Raw genomic sequence first — 19,191 nt, 5'->3', positions numbered from 1 at the left:
CACGTCACCTGCCACAAATGGTGGATTTCCACTTGCCACGTCACTTGCCCCGTCACCTGCCAGGTCACTTGCCACATCACCTGCCACGTCACCTGCCACAAGTTGTGGATTGTCCACTTGCCACTTCACTTGCCACGTCACCTGCCACAAGTTGTGGATTGTCCACTTGCCATGTCACTTGCCACTTCACCTGCCACGTCACTTGCCACACATTGTGGATTGTCTACTTGCCACGTCACTTGCCACCTGCCATGTCACTTGCCACACGTTGTGGATTGTCCACTTGCCACATCATTTGCCACCTGCCATGTCACTTGCCACAAGTTGTGGATTGTCCACTTGCCACGTCACCTGCCACAAGTTGTGGATTGTCCACTTGCCACGTCACCTGCCACGTCACCTGCCACAAATTGTGGATTGTCCACTTGCCACGTCACTTGCCACAAGTTGTGGATTGTCCACTTGCCACGGCATCTGCCACAAGTTGTGGATTGTCCACTTGCCACGTCACCTGCCACGTCACCTGCCACAAATTGTGGATTGTCCACTTGCCACGTCACTTGCCACAAGTTGTGGATTGTCCACTTGCCACGGCATCTGCCACAAGTTGTGGATTGTCCACTTGCCACGTCACTTGCCACGTTACCTGCCATGTCACCTGCCACAAGTTGTGGATTGTCCACTTGCCACGCCACTTGCCACTTCACCTGCCACGTCACTTGATACAAGTTGTGGATTGTCCACTTGCCACGTCACCTGCCACCTTCCATGTCACTTGCCACAAGTTGTGGATTGTCTTGCAATTGCAATTGTTTAAAATATTTTTTAATGGTTTTTCTTCATTTGCAATCATTTTTGAGATTTTTAATGTAAAAAAAAGGTCACCTTTAAAAACGCTTATAAACGAAAACGCGGAAAAACGCGGTAGCGGCGTTTTGCGTCTGAAACTTGGAAACGTTTGCGTCTGAACCCATTTTTTTGCTTCTGGAAAAACGAGGTTAAACGCAACTGCATAAAAACGGCAAAAAACGAGACTCTGTGCATGGACACATAGGATAACATTGAATGAGTTCAGGGGCAGTTGAAAAAAGTGTCCAACTGCCTCTGAACACGTGTTTAACAGCGTCTCGTGTGCATGAGGCCTTAAAGGGGCCCAGTAGAACCCCAGCTCTATAGTACCCCCGTTCAGTAAGTCCCCAGCTTTTTAGCACTCCTGTTTAGCAGATTCTTAGCTTATTGGTACCCTTGTTCAGCAGATCCCCTGCGCAATAGGACCCCCAGCTCTGCTGATGCTCCACTCAGTAATAACCCCCAGCTTTGCTGATCCTCCTCTCTCTCTGGTCCCCACTCACCTCTTGCTATGTTGCTCCCATGCTGCTCACCACATGCAACATCTGCTAGTTTCTCCTTCTCCTGTCCCCCGGCTCTGCTGATCCCCTCCCACTATTTTTTTTCCTATGCTGCTCTCCGCATATGACATCTGTTAGTTGATGGGCAGTGTTAGTTTTTTGTCACACATAGCTTTTTGCTTTTGGGCCAAAAAGTAAAATGTTGGTCTCATCTGACCAGATCTCCTTCTTCCACATGTTTGCTGCCCCCTCCCCCACATGGCTTCTCACAAACTGCAAACAGGACTTCTTATGAGTTTCTTTCTCCAATGTCTTTCTTCTTGTCACTCTTCCATAAAGGGCAGATTTGTGGAGAGACGACTAATAGTTGTCCTGTGGACAGATTCTCCCCCCTGAGCTGTGGATCTCTACAGCTCCTCCAGAGTTACCATGGGCCTCTTGGCTCTTCTCTGATGAATGCTCGACATGCCCGGCTGGTCAGTTTAGGTGGACGGCCATGTCTTGGTAGGTTTGCAGTTGTGCCCATACTCTTTCCATTTTCCGATGATGGATTGAACAGAGCTCCGTGAGATGTTCAAAGCTTGGATTATACAACTCATGTTCTTGTATCTGTGACTTCTCCAATGCCAGCCATCTAGCATCAGATGACCCCGACTGGGGAAACCAGGTCCTCACCTGTGCCTATATCGCTGTTGTATAATAGTCTTTTAATAATACGTGTCCTATCCCACTGGTTTCCTTGTTGTTACCAGATTTTTGAATGCGTATCTCGCTCTTCTACCCCGCCGTGATTTGCTCTCATTGACCTTAAGTGATCGAGTTAAGATCACAAATCAAGATCAAAAAATGACCAAGAGGATCCTTAATTTCCTTGTGTAGAGTAAACACCGCAGAGTCCCTGGTGGCCGTTAATACACCTTTCGTTTTTGTATCTGCATCGGCGGTGAATATGTGGGCAAATCTCTTGTGGGAGCAGGAGGGTGGAGAAAGATTGCAGAAATGCGTTTCCTTTGCGCACAAGATATTTGCTATTGTGGGAGAGTGTTTCTTTCCATAGGGACTTCCTCTTCACTGGATGATTGAGACCTTTGGCATTTACAGAGAGGAATTTAATTCCCTTATTGGAGGAAAATTTTGCTTCGATTGTGTGTTTGGAGTAAATACAGCAATGGAAGATGGGTTCCCTCTTGTGGCCAAAGTGAAGAAGGCAGGTTGCATGTGATTTGCAAAGTATGAGACTTTAGAGCGTACTCACTTTTAACATAGGAGTGTAGATATCCATGGCAGATGTAGTTCTTTCCAGAAGGGTCTGCTGTGAAAAGGTTGCCGACCTTTGCAGAGTTCTTGTGGATAATGACTCTGATCTCAAGAGGGAGAAAGAAATACAAAACATAGAAATATAAAGAGGGAGGGTTACAGTAACCATATAACTGGTGAGAACATTATTAGTTAGGGTTATTCTCCTAACTTGATGGGTAAAAAAAGAAAAAATACCCATATGCAGCCAGGGCCGGTGCTACCACTAAGCAAACTAGGCAGCCGCCTAGGGCGCACTGCTGCCTAGGGCGCCCGGCCACTGGTGTTCGTTCCTACTCTCTTCTCTCTGCAGCAAGCAAGTCTCAGCATCAGCAGGCAGCCGCTGCTCTGATCACACATAGTTTCAGAGGGGCAGCGGAGAGGATTGCGTCTGTGTCTCCACTCCCGAATGAATGGAAGCAAGCAAACATTCATTAATGGGCAATGGTAGGCTGCATTGATGGGCGCTGGTGAGGCTTCATTTGATGGGCGCTGGGGAGGCTGCATTTGATAGGCACTGGTGAGGCTGCATTTGATGGGGGCTGGTGAGGCTGAATTTGATGGGGGCTGGTGAGGCTGCATTTTGATGGGGCTGGTAAGGTTGCATTTTGATGGGGGCTGGTGAGGCTGCATTTTCATGGGCACTGGTGAGGCTGCATGGGCAGGGCAAACATGGGCAGGGCAAAGTGATGGAGTGGGGGGGGGGCAAGGGGGGCGGCAAAATTAGGTTTCGCCTAGGGTGTCAAAAATCTTTGCACCAGCCCTGTATGCAGCACTGTGCTGCTCAAATATTAATGAGGGTTAAGTTCAAGCCCATAGGCTCTCCTGGGTAACACCCCAGGGATTAAAGTAGACAGTTAGTTCCCTCCGGGTTTAGGAATGAAATTTGGCGTTTTTGTTTGTAACTTTTTTCCATTCTGGATCGGCCTGCTTTGCATGTCTTGCTGGTCTTTGCATGTCTGTCCTCTGTTTTTTCTGGGATGATTTTCCATCTTTCTAGTAGAGAAAGGCCTTTCTCTAGGGATTCCACAATGTATGTGTTCCCCTCCTTCACAATGGTGATTTTAGTGGGGTATCCCCATCTGTAAGCAATTTTGTTGTTCCTGAGTGTCTTGGTGATGGTATTAAGATTTTTTTCCTCCTTTGTAGCGTTTATTGGGACAGGTCAGCGTAAAATTGTAAGTTTTAGTATTGAATAGGTATTTGATCTCTCTTGCGCATCACCATCATCCGCTGCTCTTTAACATGGTAAAAGTGGAGACATAGTATTACGTCCCTGGGCACCTGGTCAGGTAGATACTCAGGTTTGGGTAAACTATGAATTCTGTCTATGGTGACATCCATATCAGTGAGGTGAGGGAGGAGAGATTGAAAAAGTGAGGACGCAAAAGTGCGTAAGTCAGATTGCTGGACAGATTTGGGGATCCCCCTTATTTTCATGTTATTTCTTCTGGACCTGTCCTCAATATCTGCTATTTTAGCCTTCATCCACTCAGTATCCCCCTCTTTCTCTTCAGAGTCATTAATGGTGGAAGCATATTCTCCTATTTTGTGTGCTATGTGCTCCACTCTGGATTCTACAGCCTGGATATCGGTGTTAAACTTGTGCATGCATTTCATCATATCTGCCTTTAAGGAGCTTCTGAGGGAAAGGAGCACGTCTTTGAGAACAGTGTCTATCACAGGTTGATGTGTGGTAGGGAAATATTCAATAGAATCAGGCAGCTCCCTCGTTTCATCCCCTGAGTCCATGACAGGGGTAGATGCCAGACTGCATCCAGCCTGAATTTCACTGGCTGGGCTACTGTATGCTGGGGAGGGAGGGTAGGACTTAGCACTGTCTGAGGAGCCACTATTAAGTGAGGATTGGGCTAGGGCCACTGGTGTAGATACGGGGCCACCTCCATCTTGCCTACATCCATGCTGTCTTGGAATAAAGAAGTCTGTCAATCTCTGCGGCTTCTGTTGCTCCTGAATTTTGTGTCCTGAAGGATCGCTATGTGCCGCCGTATCCCCGTGGTAGCAGGAGCTCCCGGATCAAGCTGCCATCTGGCTCCGTAGCAGGCCATACCCCCCGTATATGCTTTCTATTCTATTCTACTCGAAATTCACATTTTGGAAAACAGCTATATTCTTTCTATTTTTTTATATTCTAATATATTCCGTTTTTTTTTTTCTATTCTATTCTACTACTTTCTATTCTATATTATTCCATTCTGTTTTATTCAAATTTTTTTCTATTCTATTCAGCAGGAAGTATGAATCCTCATCTTATTTCACTTTTGTACCTTACTGTATTCAATGCAATACTGTATGTTTCCATTTTCAAATTTGAATAATTAATTTAGTTATAATTTGTACAAATTCACTGAAATTCATTACAATTGTGATTCAAAAATTCGGATACATCCGAATCTCCGAATAACAAACATTTTGGCCAAAATTTGATTTGTAACAAAACAAATTGCACATGTTTAGTGCCCTGGGGCCCAACCTGCGCCCCTTTGGTATATGATGTGTGGCCCTCAGCTGTCTTTAGTGGAAACATTGATTAGGGGAATAGCATTGATCTCTACCAGTCACATCTTCTCAGGTTTGTATTTTCTTCTGCAGCATCTTCCCACCAACAAGGTCTCCTGTCCTCACTCTCTGACCCTCAGAGGACCTATGAGGGAAATTCGTTCAGGTGACTACCACTTCCTGGTTTTGGTGATGGGACAGGAAGTGAAGGAAAATCTCAGAAAGACATTGTCAGGAGTTATTACTAGGGTTGCACCGATACCGGTATTGGTGCTGATACTAAGCATTTGCACAAGTATCGGTACTCGTGCAAATGCTCCAATACCTGAAACTGATACTTTTAGGCTCGGTTTTTTCAGATGTCAGCGGGATTCCCCCGCTGACTCATTGAGCTGTTCCATTGTTGACAGCAGAAGTGTAAACAAAGTCCTGGTAATGTAAAAAAAAAGTCGACCCATGCAAAAGCTCAACCGCGTCACTTCCGGTGCAGCTACGTCAAGAAACAGCTGATCCCGGGTCTCCACTGCACATGCGCAGCTTCACCGCGGCTATACCGAGTATTCTCAGACGCTAATTTCTGTTAGAGAAAAAATATAGACTCAAACGGGCGGGCGGAGGCGGTGCAAGTTGCTTAATTACATAATCAGCAGCACCGCCTCCAGCTCTGCCCCTAATAGGCCCCTAGCCTGCTCTGGAGAAGGGGGGGGCGGGCCTCCTTGCAACATAGCACTGTGTATATCAATGGAACAGTGGTCAAAGAAAAATATAGAGCTGCGCCGCCTCCAGTCCCGCCCCTGGCCCCTAGCCTGCTCTGCTGAAGGGGGACGGGCCCCGTTTGTATATCAATGGCAGGTCCAGGAAAAATATAGAGCTGTGCCTGTGGGAGGGGCCAAGCCTTTGCATAGAAGACATTCCTCAATATGAGCATCCATACTGCATGATGTACATAATGTGAAGGGCTGTGCAATCTGTTCAGGAACGAAAACAGCAGACTGACACACGGAGCCTCCGCTTACACAAATCTGTCTGCGCACAGCCCTGCAAAATACATATATGGGAAGGCAAGAAAAATGATAGATCAATGTCTGTGACAGTGGCAGCTGGTGCAAAAAATTTTGGGGGGGATGCAAACAAACTGAAAAATACTGAAACCACCCCCCCACCAATTGTCTCATTGTGCCCGTCAAATGCAGCCACTTGTGCCCATCAAATGCAGCCAGGCACGTCCTCCAGCTCAGCTGTCACTTCACCAACCCCCCTCACGGCCAGTCCGGTGGCACTTACTGAGTGACGGGATTCCTCCCGCTCTTCTGTAGCGGCAGCTGTGGCTCCTGTGTTTGCTTGGCTTCTCAGGCTTCCTCCGCCGTGTCTCCTCTTCCGCCAAAGCGTTAGGCATCCAATAGTATTCTGCACCCCGAGCCCACTCTATTTTGAAGCCTATTAGAGCCTCTGGCTCTAATCATGTGCTTCAAAATACACCCCAAGCGCCTATCCCCGCCATAGTAATTCATGTGTCCGGCGTCCTGAAAGGAGCCGGGCACATGAATAGGGAGAGCAGAGATGTCAAGGGGGGCAGCGCCCGTGTGCCCACAATGCACGGGCCGCCACTGGTCTTTGATCTCTGTCAAGTGCTGGATCGCCTCCGCTAATTTTCCTCCAATCAGGGACCAAGGAAGCTGAGTGCAATTTTACCTGTAGCCTATCCCTCCCTGTACATAGTTAGTAAGGCGGAATAAAGACACCAGTCCAACCTGAGTGAGCATCTACAATTGTCCCTATCCCTGTACATTGCACACTCACATTAGTCCCTACCCTCAAGGAGCCCACAATCCAAGGTCCCCATTCATATACCAGGGCCAATTTTGGACAGAAGCCAAATAACCTACCTGCATGTCTTTGGAGTGTGGGAGGAAACCGGAGTACCCGGAGGAAACCCACGCAGGCACAGGGAGAACATGCAAACTCCAGGCAGGTAGTGTTGTGGTTGGGATTTAAACCAGCGACCCTTTTTACTGCTAGGTCAGAGTGCTAACCACTACACCACTGTAGCCTTCACACTGGAGACTTGTACATCACTGTCAGATTACTTTTTTTTTTTTCCAGGCGCTATAGCACCTCCAGTGTGAAAGGGGTCTTAGGGTAGGGACTAATGTGAATTTACATCACATATTTAAAAGTGCTGCATAATTTGACGGTGCTATGCAAGTACATGAAATAAACACGGTTGCAATTGCCAGCACCCAACTATTGGGGCTCAGCCTTCATTGATCGCCAACTGCCTCCTCTGCCTATTGACCATTCTTATATTAGGCAAGGGTGATGGTGCATGCTGGGCCAGTGGCGTCATAAGAGTGATGCCACCTCTCTCACCTATATAGGAACTGTCAAATGGCTCTCAATGAAGTCTAGTTTGACTTTTCGGGTGCAGCGTGATTGATGGAACATCGAGAGACACCATTTTTATTAAAAGGAATTCTCAAAAACCTGTTACGTTTGACATCTTAGTGAATGGGCAGGGGCATATAGTACCCCATACTCATTCACATGGTGGCCCCACCATAGTATATATTTTACATTGGGGTGCCACTTTTTTTCCCCCCCCACTAAACAAACGGAAATTTTGAAACACATTTTTCATAGTTTGTTATAAACCAGGCAATATCTCTCCTGCACGGATCAGTGTAGATGTCCCCTTTCGTACAAGACTGTTATTGGCTCTCCTCACGCTGTCAGCATGAAGAAAGGAATGCCAATAACTGGCTTGTCTTTACATGGTGATCAGCTGTGATTGGACACAGCTGATCATGTGGTAAAGGGCAACTGTGATTGGCCCATTACCCTGATCGGCTGAATTGCAAGGATACATCGATCATAGAGAGGATGGCCATAGGTGCCGTGCCCCCCCCCATGTGAGCCTGCGCTGTAGCAGTCTTTTGGCTATAGAACAGGCAGGATGAGGATAAAGGGTGCCTTGACTGAAAGGAGTTGAGAAACAGATATAGATAATGCAGAATAAATCAGACTTCACTTTTTTTGTAATATTTTATTATGAAAAGTAAAAAAAGAACAAACAAAAACGAGTGCAATATTTGAAATTTCTTTTTGATTAACACATCAATAACACAATTCTCAGTGAATTCTCATGGTGCTCATCAGATATTTGGTTCCAAACGTGCTCTTCATTCTTCAAATTAGTCACTCACAAATATCGGTGCCGAGGAAAAATAACCCCCCCCCCCCCCTTTCCAAAAAGTCTCATCATAGAACATTTATTGATTAAAATTCCAAACTTGGTATACTACACACACTTTATATCGATTGTCTCATGAGGGCCCCCAGGAACCCCAGGGCCACAGCAAGGACGATGTATTTGGACTGGATACTGGAGGCCCCGCTGACGTTGCAGAGATCGGTGGAGCAGCAGGAAGTTTTGCCAGAGATAATGAAGCTGAAGTCAACCGCCTGACAGGTCTCATTGCAGTTCTTGGTGATGAGGTTATAGCCACCTGAAAGAATAGGAAAAAACCCAAGTTAGACGTGGCGTGAGGGGTGGGGGGGGGGGGGTGTGGAGAGAATAAAATGTTTGACCATTTTAAAAAAACTGCACCACCCAAGTCACATATATGTGAACCCGGCCTAAAAGCTGAAAGTGAACGCTTGTTCGGTAATGAAGCCAGCAATGGCAGTTCTATGATAAAGCAACCCAGAGATAGCTGCATCTCCAATGCCCTGCATGGAAGTCCTTACTTGCCCCAATATCTTCCTCCACCCAGATAGTTGGGTTTTTGCCCCCCCCCCCCCTCCATATACACATTTAATTTGACAGTAACTGGCCAACCCTTTTTTTATTTAAAAAAAGTACCAGTTACTTACCGGTAACTGTCTTTCTGGGAAATCTTCCAGGACGGCACACCTGAGAGATGAGAGGCTCCTCCCTACAGGAAACACAATCAATCGACAGCTGTTTTAAGTCCCCACCCTTCCCCTTGATCCTCAGTTTGTAGAGAAGTAACTCCTGAACCAGGTTCACAAGGGAAATCATTCCTCATAGGTACTCACCTTCTAGTGTTCTAGAATTTTCCCTCCTCCAACGGGCGGGAAGTAGGCCTGCCGTCCTGGAAGATTTCCCAGAAAGACAGTTACCGGTAAGTAACTGGTACTTTTCTCAAGTCATCTTCCAGGACGGCACACCTGAGAGGATAAACAAGTACCTCAGGCCTACCTTAGGGTGGGGCCACTGCAAAACCTTCTTGGCGAACCTTGGCTCTGCAGTGAGCTTTACCTCCACTCCATACGCTCATATGCTTGATGAAGGCATGTTAGCTGGATCATGCGGCTGATCTGCAGGTCTGCTCCACAGATGTTCCTGCCTTTTCCGCTTCAGATGCAGTATCTAGGTGAAATGGGCTCTTAAAAATGGAATCAGAAAACATGTTAAACTTGTAGGTTAGCAATGTTGCCTATCTCACACATCTAACAACCATGGCCTATTATGCCTGTAGGTGCTACTTAGAACCACTAAAAAGATAAATAAGAGACCTGTGTAAGACAAGGACACTACATTAATCAATAAGAGGGCCTGTCTTAACACTATCCTGTTGAGGGAAATAAAACTGCTTCCTTTTTATCTTTATGTTAGCAAAAGACTAAAGGGAAGCCTACTTAAGGGAAATAGATTAACAGAAGCTTGAACCCTGGGTTTAAGGCACGCCCAATCTATGTCCTTACTTACGCCTGAGAGCCTTCTTCAGGAGATTAAAGTCCCTAGCAGGAGTAGACTACCCATATTGCTATGTCTAGTTTTGCTAAAAGGGCAAAATGAAGGCCATGCACCGAGCCGAAACCTATTCGATCGGGTATACATCTTTATACTTCATCCTCAGGCCCTAATACTCCTCTGAACAGAACTCTCCAAGTTCTTACTAAACAGGGCGATTCATTATCCCCTTCCTCCAGTGTCCCATAACCCTACAGGGCTTCAACCCTAGGAAATGGTTCTGGCATCCCTGAATGCAAGTGGTCAAGGTTTTCTGACATGTGGCAGCTGCAGCCCGAACTCCTGGCCCCTCCATGGAAAAGAAGGCTGAAATACAAAAAGGTGATACATGCATTAATAATATCACAAATAAAATGATCATAGATTGTGGGCACGGCACAATAGATTTAGACAGAAAGGACACAAGCATAGACAACAATGTTGTGTGCCTGAGTGTGACTAGCTAAACCAATATATCAAATATGGGAAGAGACCCAAATCTGAACCTCAACGTAGACAAACAGTCCTCATAGTCTGGTTTTCTGATGTGCTGCCAAGACGTAAAAACATTAAGACTCAAGCAAACCCTAAATGCTGCGTATTTCTTTAGTGTAGCTAGCTAGGTCATAACTGATATATAAATACGGAAAGGACAGGAACCCCCTTTACTGTTGTGCTTTACCTATGTACAGCAAAATAAGGCTATAAAGACAGAAAGACCCAAACTTCTATGTTGTGTATTTCTGACAAACCACCACAGTTATAAGATTAATATGAACACCAACTCCCGTGTTGTGCATTTCTGCTATGCCACAGGGAAAAATATGGAACACAAGACAATCCTTTCTGTCATGCACTTCTGTAGTGTAGTTCAGATAGAACCAACACTGAGAAAGGACACAAGCAACCTGCAGCATTGTGTTTTTCTGAAACAGAAAGCACCAACAAGCTTCAATCTTGAGTATTTCTGCTGTGCAACAACATAAAAGCAGACACTGAGGAAAAAGACAGACAGCCTTTACAGCTGCAATCTTTCTGGTCTGCTGCAAAATAAAACAATAACGCCATGATGAGTATTCCTGCTGTGTAGCAAAACCTCAATCAGAAGGGACAGATAAGTTTAGGGTTCCCACACCCGTGCGACCCAACCTGCGACTTGGGACTGCAAGACGCATGAGAAGTCATATACTATGGCTTCCAATGGGTACCATTTGTGTCTGTGCAACACCAGCAGTCCCTGATTCCTGGATCCACAGACCTCAAGATTACACAGGTCGCAGGGAAAAAAACAAATAGCAATTTTCAGGTCGAACAAGTAAGGGGTCCCCAATGCTGTGACTCCCTGGAGGATTGCAGCCAACAAACCCCTGCTGTGTATCCCTAAGATGCAGAAAGGTAGATCCATGAGAAACACTGCTTAGCCTGATATACAAACGATAAGGCAGTAAATATAGGACATACAGGACACAAACATTCAATCTTTGTGTATGTCTGACGTGTAGTAATATACCAATACTGAGCAGAGAGGCCACCATCCTCAATGTGTCTCTCAGCTGAGCAGCAAAAACAAAATCAGAAAAAGACAAGCAACCTTCACTGCTGTGTCCTTTCTGATATGCAGCCAATAAGGCAGTATATGCAAGACAAAGGACAGACAACCTTCAATCTTGTATATGTCTGATGTGCAACAATATAACAATTCTGAATAGAGATAGCACATCCATATTGAAGCGATTTGGCCTTGCGACTCAACATGTCAAATCGCATGGCTAAAATCAGCACAACACCACTTTGTGGTGCTACATGGATTACCAAAGGCAGTATATGTACTACACCTGGCAGGGGTTCAATTTGTATTTCTACTATGTAGCCCAACAAATTCGAACCATCAATTTTCACTGCTGCCTTTCTGATAAGGCAGTAATACAGGACACAAAACCTCACAGACCTTAATGCTGTATAAATCTGATGTGCAACAATAAAACACTATGAATAGAGATAGCACACCAATATTGAAATGATTTGTCATGCAACTCAACATGTCAAATCGCATGTTTAAACTCGGCAGCCATTGCTGTTAATAGCACTGTCTGAATCAGCACAGCGCCACTCAAATCAGGACCATCAGACTTCACTGCTGCCTTTCTGATAAGTAACCAACAAGGCAGTAAAACAGGACACAAAGCCCCACAGACAGACCTCAATCTTGTGTATGTCTGATGTGCAGCAATATAACCATTATGAGCAGAGATGTCACCTGACTCAACGATGTGCATTTCTGCTGTGCAACACAAAACCAGAAAGTACAGACCACCTTCACTGTTGTATTTTTCTGATCTGTAGCCAAACAAAGCAGTACCTTTAGTATATAAAGGACAGCAAACAAGCTTCAGTGCAGTGCATTTCTGATGTACAGCAATATAGCCCTTATAAGCAGAGATGTCACAAATCTCAATGTGTATTTCTGCTGTGCCACAAAAACATCCCAGCAAGCACAAACCTTCACTACTGAGGTCTACTGGTGTGCAGCCAATGAGTCGTCATGGTCTATCCCTTTATGAAATAACCAACAGGCAATTTCATAGGCATAGCCTGGGCTGTAGATACTAAACCTTCACCACCAGAGAAGGAACAGATCCTAAAATGGTTGGACACCCTACTATTAGTAGTAGTTGTTGTCCTACCTTACCTCCATAGACTGAGCAAACGCTAGCCAGCACATATCCAGGTGGTGCTGATTAGCAACTAAAGTCTCAATGAGCCCAGCCCTAGAGACCAATTTAAGACCTCTCTAGAAGAGGTGGTTACCAGTTTAGCCTGGGAGGTAAATAGCTATTTGCAGGCTTCAAACAATTAATTATGTAGCTCTTGCATAGGTTTGCACAGAAAATCCTCAATTAAAAGGATGTAGGGAGCGATCTATGGTGAATCGCCTTTAGATCTGCCACTGAGTGGATTGTAGCCCAAACCAATAAAAAAAGTTTCTTCTTACCTCCTACACTATAATATAAACACAGTGTAAAGGTGGAGTGGGAGGTTGGAGCTTATGAAAGTTAACTATAGCAGGCAACCCCCAAAAGGAGGATCTGTGACAAGGGAACCCCTACTGTGCCACACAATAGCTTGGTCTCTGCCCATCCTTGAATGTTAGGTCAGCTTTTAAACATTGTGAAGCAACTTCAGATTCCTAGCAGCTGGGCTAATAGGGCCGGTAACCTAGTGCACCTGCTGACCAGGGGAGCTTCTGAATCCACCAACCACTGCCCAATTAATAACCTGTTCAGTGGTATACCTGGCCTGTAAGTAACTTTGTATCTACCAGGTCCCCTCTGTACGCTATATTCATCCCTACTAATGTACCACAACTGGGCATGTAGGGAGAGGCTGGCAACCTACTGCTGCGATAACCACAGTGTCTCTGCTGTAAGAGGGAGCTGTGGCTGGTGGTTTTAGCAGTGGCGTCTGCGCTATTTGTATCCCGACCCCAGGTTCTGCACTGCACCAGTCAGTATATACACGGGGAAGGGGGAGCAATGGCCTACCTACCTCTTTCTCATCTGAGGTGGTTTAGGCACACTCGTTCCTCTGCACCACCTGTCCACCATACAGCTTCTCTGATGTAAGAGGGAGCTGCGGCTGGTGTTTTTAGCAGAAGCTTAAGGGCTATTTGAATCCAGACCCCAGGTGAGATCTCAAATGCCCAGGAACCCTCTGGCTGGAATTGGGGATTTTGCAGCTAAATTCCCACGGCAAAAGGAAAGTAAAGTACTCACCGTTGTCGTCTTCCTCTTTTTGCCACAGCCAGCGGGCTTGCTTTTCCATCCTTATGGTCCACACGCAAGGAGGATAGCCGCCAAAGTGCTCCCCCCCCCCAACTGCTGTCCCCATAGGGAGGTGCCAGGTTAGGCTGTGTCCTGCACTGTACCAGTCAGTCTATATACATTGGGGGGGGGGGGGCAATGCCTTCCATTCCTCATTCCTATCTTCATATCTGAGGTGGTTAAGGCAGACATCCACCGTAGTAAACTGGTGCCTCCTCGCTCTAGAGAAAGGAGGATGTGGGCGCCTGCTCCTACTGACTCTCAGCCTTCCCTCCTGGGTAAGAACGCCGCTGCCATTTTCCCGAAGTTTGAAAATGACGCGGGTGCTTGTTGCCACGCCCTCTCCGGCAGCCCACGCGAGCTACCGGGGACCCAGGAGTCGGGGACAAGCCCCCTGGAAAGAACCGATGGCCAGCACCCCCGTCTGAACAGCCACCTGTACAGGTAAGGAGGGGGAGACAGGATAATGGCCCCTGAAGTTCTGGGTACACCACTGTACCCAGGGTCCTTCAGCTCTCAGGGGGGCTCTTCCAATTTCTGCTGCCCGCCCTGAGGAAAAGATAGGGGAACCCCCCAGGAAGGACAAGAATATCCTACCAGACCCAGAGGCTTCCCAGGCTTGTGGTCCGGCTCCCAGGGGGAGACCACCAGCCCCAGGCTTCGGGTCATTTGGAAAAAAACAAACAGTTTCGCTGTGTAGGGAGAAACACAATCAAAAACTGAGGATCAAGGGGAAGGGTGGGGACTTAAAACAGCTGTCGATTGATTGTGTTTCCTGTAGGGAGGAGCCTCTCATCTCTCAGGTGTGCCGTCCTGGAAGATGACTTGAGAAAAATAAAAAGTAAAATAATTTGTTTCAATAAATATTGCAGTTCTAATTTAATTCCCCCCCACTTGATTGCAATGACTCTCAGCATCTGGCAGGTTTGTTTATAAGCAATTAAACAAAAAAATTACAATCCCATATACTAAACCCCAGTGGAACTCAACCACCATCTACTGTGACTGACAAATAATGGTGAACAAATAAAAATCAATCGTGATACATATACATAATTAGTGCATGTACAGTGTAAACAATTACGCTCAAATTATAAAAATTCATTGAAATAATAAATTAAATACAAGCATGAATACATTTATACGATTAAATAACTTATAAAGTGCTTGAAGATAAACATTTTTAAGTTATTTAATCGTATAAATTTATTTATGCTTATATTTAATTTATTTTTATTTCAATGAATTCATAATTATTTGTTTGAGCATAATTGTTTACACTGTACATGCACCAATTATGTATATGTATCACGATTGATTTTTTTATTTGTTCACCATTATTTATTTTTGTCAGTCATAGTAGATGGTGGTTGAGTATATGGGAGAGCGCGATTGTAATTTTTGTTTATGTGCTTTGTGGGTGTGTATCACACCAGAATAATCGCTGCTTCCGGGTATTTAGATTAATTTTGTGTTTTTCTGTTAGGTTAGCGCCGTATTTTCCCTTCCCCCCCCCCCCCCCCCCCATTTTGTTTACAAACAAAACCCACCACCACACACCCCATGACTGTCCATTATGGGAGGCGACGATTAGAAATCGGTGCTAAAAATTGATGTAGACCCGCTGCTGGCAGAACACACAACTCATATTGGGCCAATCAGTTTAATATAATGGAGGTTATAAACTTCTTACCAAATCCAGCGACTGTGGTCATGCAGAAGCTCTGGTTGGCAGGGCAGGTAGTAACGGTCGTGCAGTTTGCATTGCTGGTCTCTGCGACACAGGTGTAGCAATTTAGTGAAACAGCTGGGGGGGGAGAAAAAAAAATAAATAAAAATAAAGATAAATTAGAATCATTTCAAAATGAGATTTGCCACCTTTTGGAGGCACCAATGACTACATCCCATCCAGTCATTGGAAGGTCTCCCCATTCTGTACCCAGAAAAGCTGGGCCATCAGATTTTTTAACCATGCGGTGGATTTACCAAAAACTGGAGTGCGCAAAATCTGGTGCAGCTGTGCATGGTAGCCAATCAGCTTCCAGGTTTCAGCCCCCCCTCTGTTCACATCAGTGCGATTTGACAAGTCAAAGCGGAGCCTCCCTATTGGTGCAACGCCAACTTTGTGGCACAGGATTTCCAAAAGTAGTCCCTGCAGTACTTTTGGCGACTTCAGGGTGCGATTTCAATAGACATCTGTGCATGAACCCGCACAGATGTCTTCAAGTCACCCCCGAAGTCGGATTGAAATGCGGCTTTGAAATCGTGAGAGTTCAGATCCGTGTTCAGTGTGAACGGGGGGGGATTATTGTCAAAGCATCATTGAACAAGGTGAAGTTAGAAGCCGGTTGGCTACGATGCACAGCTGCCCCAGATTTTGCACTTATTTTAGTAATCAACGGCGAGTACAAATATCCCATTTTCTTTCATTCATTGGCGGACACTGATCCATTGATCTTGACCGTAGGGATGTCCCCAAGCAGTGTCAGAACAAGGGGTGAGAACAGCAAACAAACGTCACCCACAACCAGAGGTGCCCCAACGGAGGAGTCACCATCTGAACCAACCACATCAGAACTTGTGGTCAACATATGAATCAGAATGCATTGACAATCAAAATGTAACAAGAAGAAAATGTAAATTGCAACATTACACGGCCGCCTGCAAAACTTAGCGGCCAAAGCAGGCACCTGAACATGCGCTTACAGCAACTTTGTGAAAGTGTGAACGGACGACCGAGTCGCTGCCTTACACACCGGGGAGACTGACGCTTGATGTCAGAAGGCCCAAGAGGTCCCAATTGCCCTAGTGGAATGGACCATGACAGGAAAGGGGGGGGGGGCTCCTGCCCCTTCAAGGCATAAGCCTGGACCACGATCTGTCTGATCCACCTAGAAATGGTGGTCGATGAGACCGCCAGCCCTTTTCGGACCAGCTACCGAAACTAATCTGACTTCCGGAAGGGAGCAGTGGAAGACAGATATACCCTTAGAGCCCGGACCTCCTCCTTAGGACGTGTCAGCTACAGAACTCGTGTAGATAATATGGGTTAGATTTTAAAGGGAGGTGGTGGAAACCCTACACTACATGCATGCTACAGGTGTAGCCATAGGTATGCACCCCAACACACACCCCCCCTTTCTCTGCAGCCTCAGCTGCACAGGGGAGTAAATGAATGGGAAGGGCTCTGTGCTGAGCAGTTTCCCGTTAATTCACAAACTGAAGCATAGTAAACAGGTTACTGTGCTTAAATTATGGTTTGAACACAGTGAGTGTTCACTGAGATATAGATTCTATCTATATCTTCCCCCGCAACAGCCAGGAAGCCAGCAGCAGTGTGGGGGGCCCTACATGGGGGGGGGAATACAATTAGGCACTGCACAGTAATTAGGGTGTGCCCAGGCACATCCCCTGCACACACACCTATGGGCGTAGCCAACCCATAGGGAGCCATTTGTTGGAGTGATCAGTTATCTCTAGTGATTGAAGGTAACCATACACAAGTCCAAAATTTAAAGCTGTGGGTGACCACCCAGCTCAACAAGAATGCAGGTGGAAAAAATAATAATGGTGAATTCCTCCATCCACATGGTCTAGCATAGATGGAGGAATCCCGTTGTGGGCAGCTAGCTTAAAAGCTGGCTATACATTAGTAGAATGCTATGCAGAGTGTTCTGCTTTAAGAATGTTCATTCAATTTTCTTAGTCATTAGTTGAGTCAAAATTGATACGTTTGACAAGGAAATAAATTATTAAATTTTTTTTGGAGCAAAATGGAAACATTTCTGCAAAGAAACCAATCAGCTTCCATTGTCAAAGCTTAACTGAACAAGCTGAAGTTAGTAGCGGATTGGCTGCCACCACCAGTAGGGATGAGCTCAGGCGTGTTGGCATGCTCCCCGTGCAGAGCCCGCCAGGAAGTCAGCGCAGCGCTAATCACAGGCAGCGAGACATTGCCCCGATCACTGCAGCTGCGCATCAGGGCAATGCCTCACTGCCGGCAATTAGCGCAGCACCGACTTCCTAGATTTACTAAAACTGGTGCAGCTGTGCATGGTAGCCAATCAGCTTCTAACTTCAGCTTGCAAAATGAAAGCTTCATCACTAAAGCCTGGAAGCTGATTGGTTTCTATGCAGCGAGTTGCACCAGATTTTGCACTCTCAAGCTTTGGTATAGAACCCCCAGGTTTAGTGAAGTCAGCCCAAAAAAAAATAATAAATAAAATAAACCACACACCCCAAACCAACAACATTCATCAAGCTCAACAGTCTTAGATATTTTTTTTTTTTTGTTAACTATTACAGAACAATTACAGATGATAGAGATGCCACAATAATAAAGCACACATTGAATGGACATACCTGAAGCAATGCAGAGAGCCACCAGGAGAAGCACACTTGTGTAGGCTGCCATAGTGCTCTGGAATGGAGTGTGTGTGTGTGTCCTCCCTGCTCCTTCCTTATATATGTTCATTAGTGGCTGATGGATTCCAGATTCCTGGAAGACCACTGAGCCGCCCCCTAGGTGTGTCTGTTATCCTCAGAGACATGGAATGTAATCAATGGTCTTTGTTATGGGCAGTGAGGAACAATTCTGCTGCACAGGTTCCTGTTTAAACAAAAACTAAGGATGCCCCAGGTGTAGAGAGGAATCCAGGAGCCTGGAGGGCATTGTGGGTCCACATGGCACCCCTCCCCGTCCTGCACACACATTGTTCAGAATACAGCCATTTGTATCTTGTTTTTGACTTACAATTGTGAGACATTTATGAAGGAGCAAGGGTGTGGTGTTTCCAATCTACATTGGGCTGTAGGGAGCCATGATGAATTGGTATTGGTTTTGGTGGGCATTGTATGGGCACAGGGGGTATATAGCAGGTCACTCAGATTGCTAACAATTAGGGGCCCATATACATCTTTTCCATGTGTTGTGTTCTGCGTACTTTCACTATTCTTTACTACTTATTCTTCTTTTTTCCTCTTTACCATATTTACAAGTAAAGGAAGAAAAAAATCACAGCGCTTATACTATAAATAATAATAAATGTTAAAGTGACTGCTCAAATTAAAGTGCAGATATGCAACAAAAATAAAATATCAATCAAATACATAAAAATACAATAACAAATATATACACCGCAAAATCTGTGAGAATATGCCATGAAAAAAGTAGATAAAAAAAAAGGAATCAACATAAAGTAAAGTTCATCTGTAAATAATGTCCATATATGTAAAAAAAATCAATCAAAAAAAAATAAAAAACGTGTGTATAAAAAATATATGATGTGACTTGATAGTTTAACTTATTGGATTTGACCACGTAGAACCCGTCACCTCTAATCACCAATTATAAGATGGAGGCTTACCAGATCCCCAGTGACCCCCTTGTTAGGGGAGGTCAGACAACGGCAATCGGATCACAGATCCCGCTAAGGATATCCAGGTGCCA

At 45.5% G+C, this 19,191-nt stretch overlaps 1 protein-coding gene across 1 annotated transcript; it reads right to left on the bottom strand.

Annotated features, from left to right (window-relative positions):
- Positions 1 to 8,119: 8,119 nt before the first annotated feature.
- On the bottom strand, positions 8,120 to 18,264 carry LOC143995814 (lymphocyte antigen 6E-like). Its single transcript, XM_077490527.1, has 3 exons — positions 18,105 to 18,264; positions 15,436 to 15,549; positions 8,120 to 8,671 (listed from the first exon to the last, which is right to left on the bottom strand). Exons 1-3 carry the CDS (start codon positions 18,214 to 18,216, stop codon positions 8,475 to 8,477), a joined length of 423 nt encoding a protein of 140 aa, XP_077346653.1. The 5' UTR covers positions 18,217 to 18,264; the 3' UTR covers positions 8,120 to 8,474.
- Between the last annotated feature and the right edge of the window lie 927 nt (positions 18,265 to 19,191).

Source organism: Lithobates pipiens, unplaced genomic scaffold (assembly GCF_037356315.1).
Source record: "Lithobates pipiens isolate NorthernLeopardFrog02 unplaced genomic scaffold, aLitPip1_a1.2 Scaffold_19, whole genome shotgun sequence".
Lineage (NCBI taxonomy): Eukaryota > Metazoa > Chordata > Amphibia > Anura > Ranidae > Lithobates > Lithobates pipiens.
Note: the sequence above shows the minus strand (reverse complement) of the source record. Positions and strands in the feature narration are given on the sequence as shown.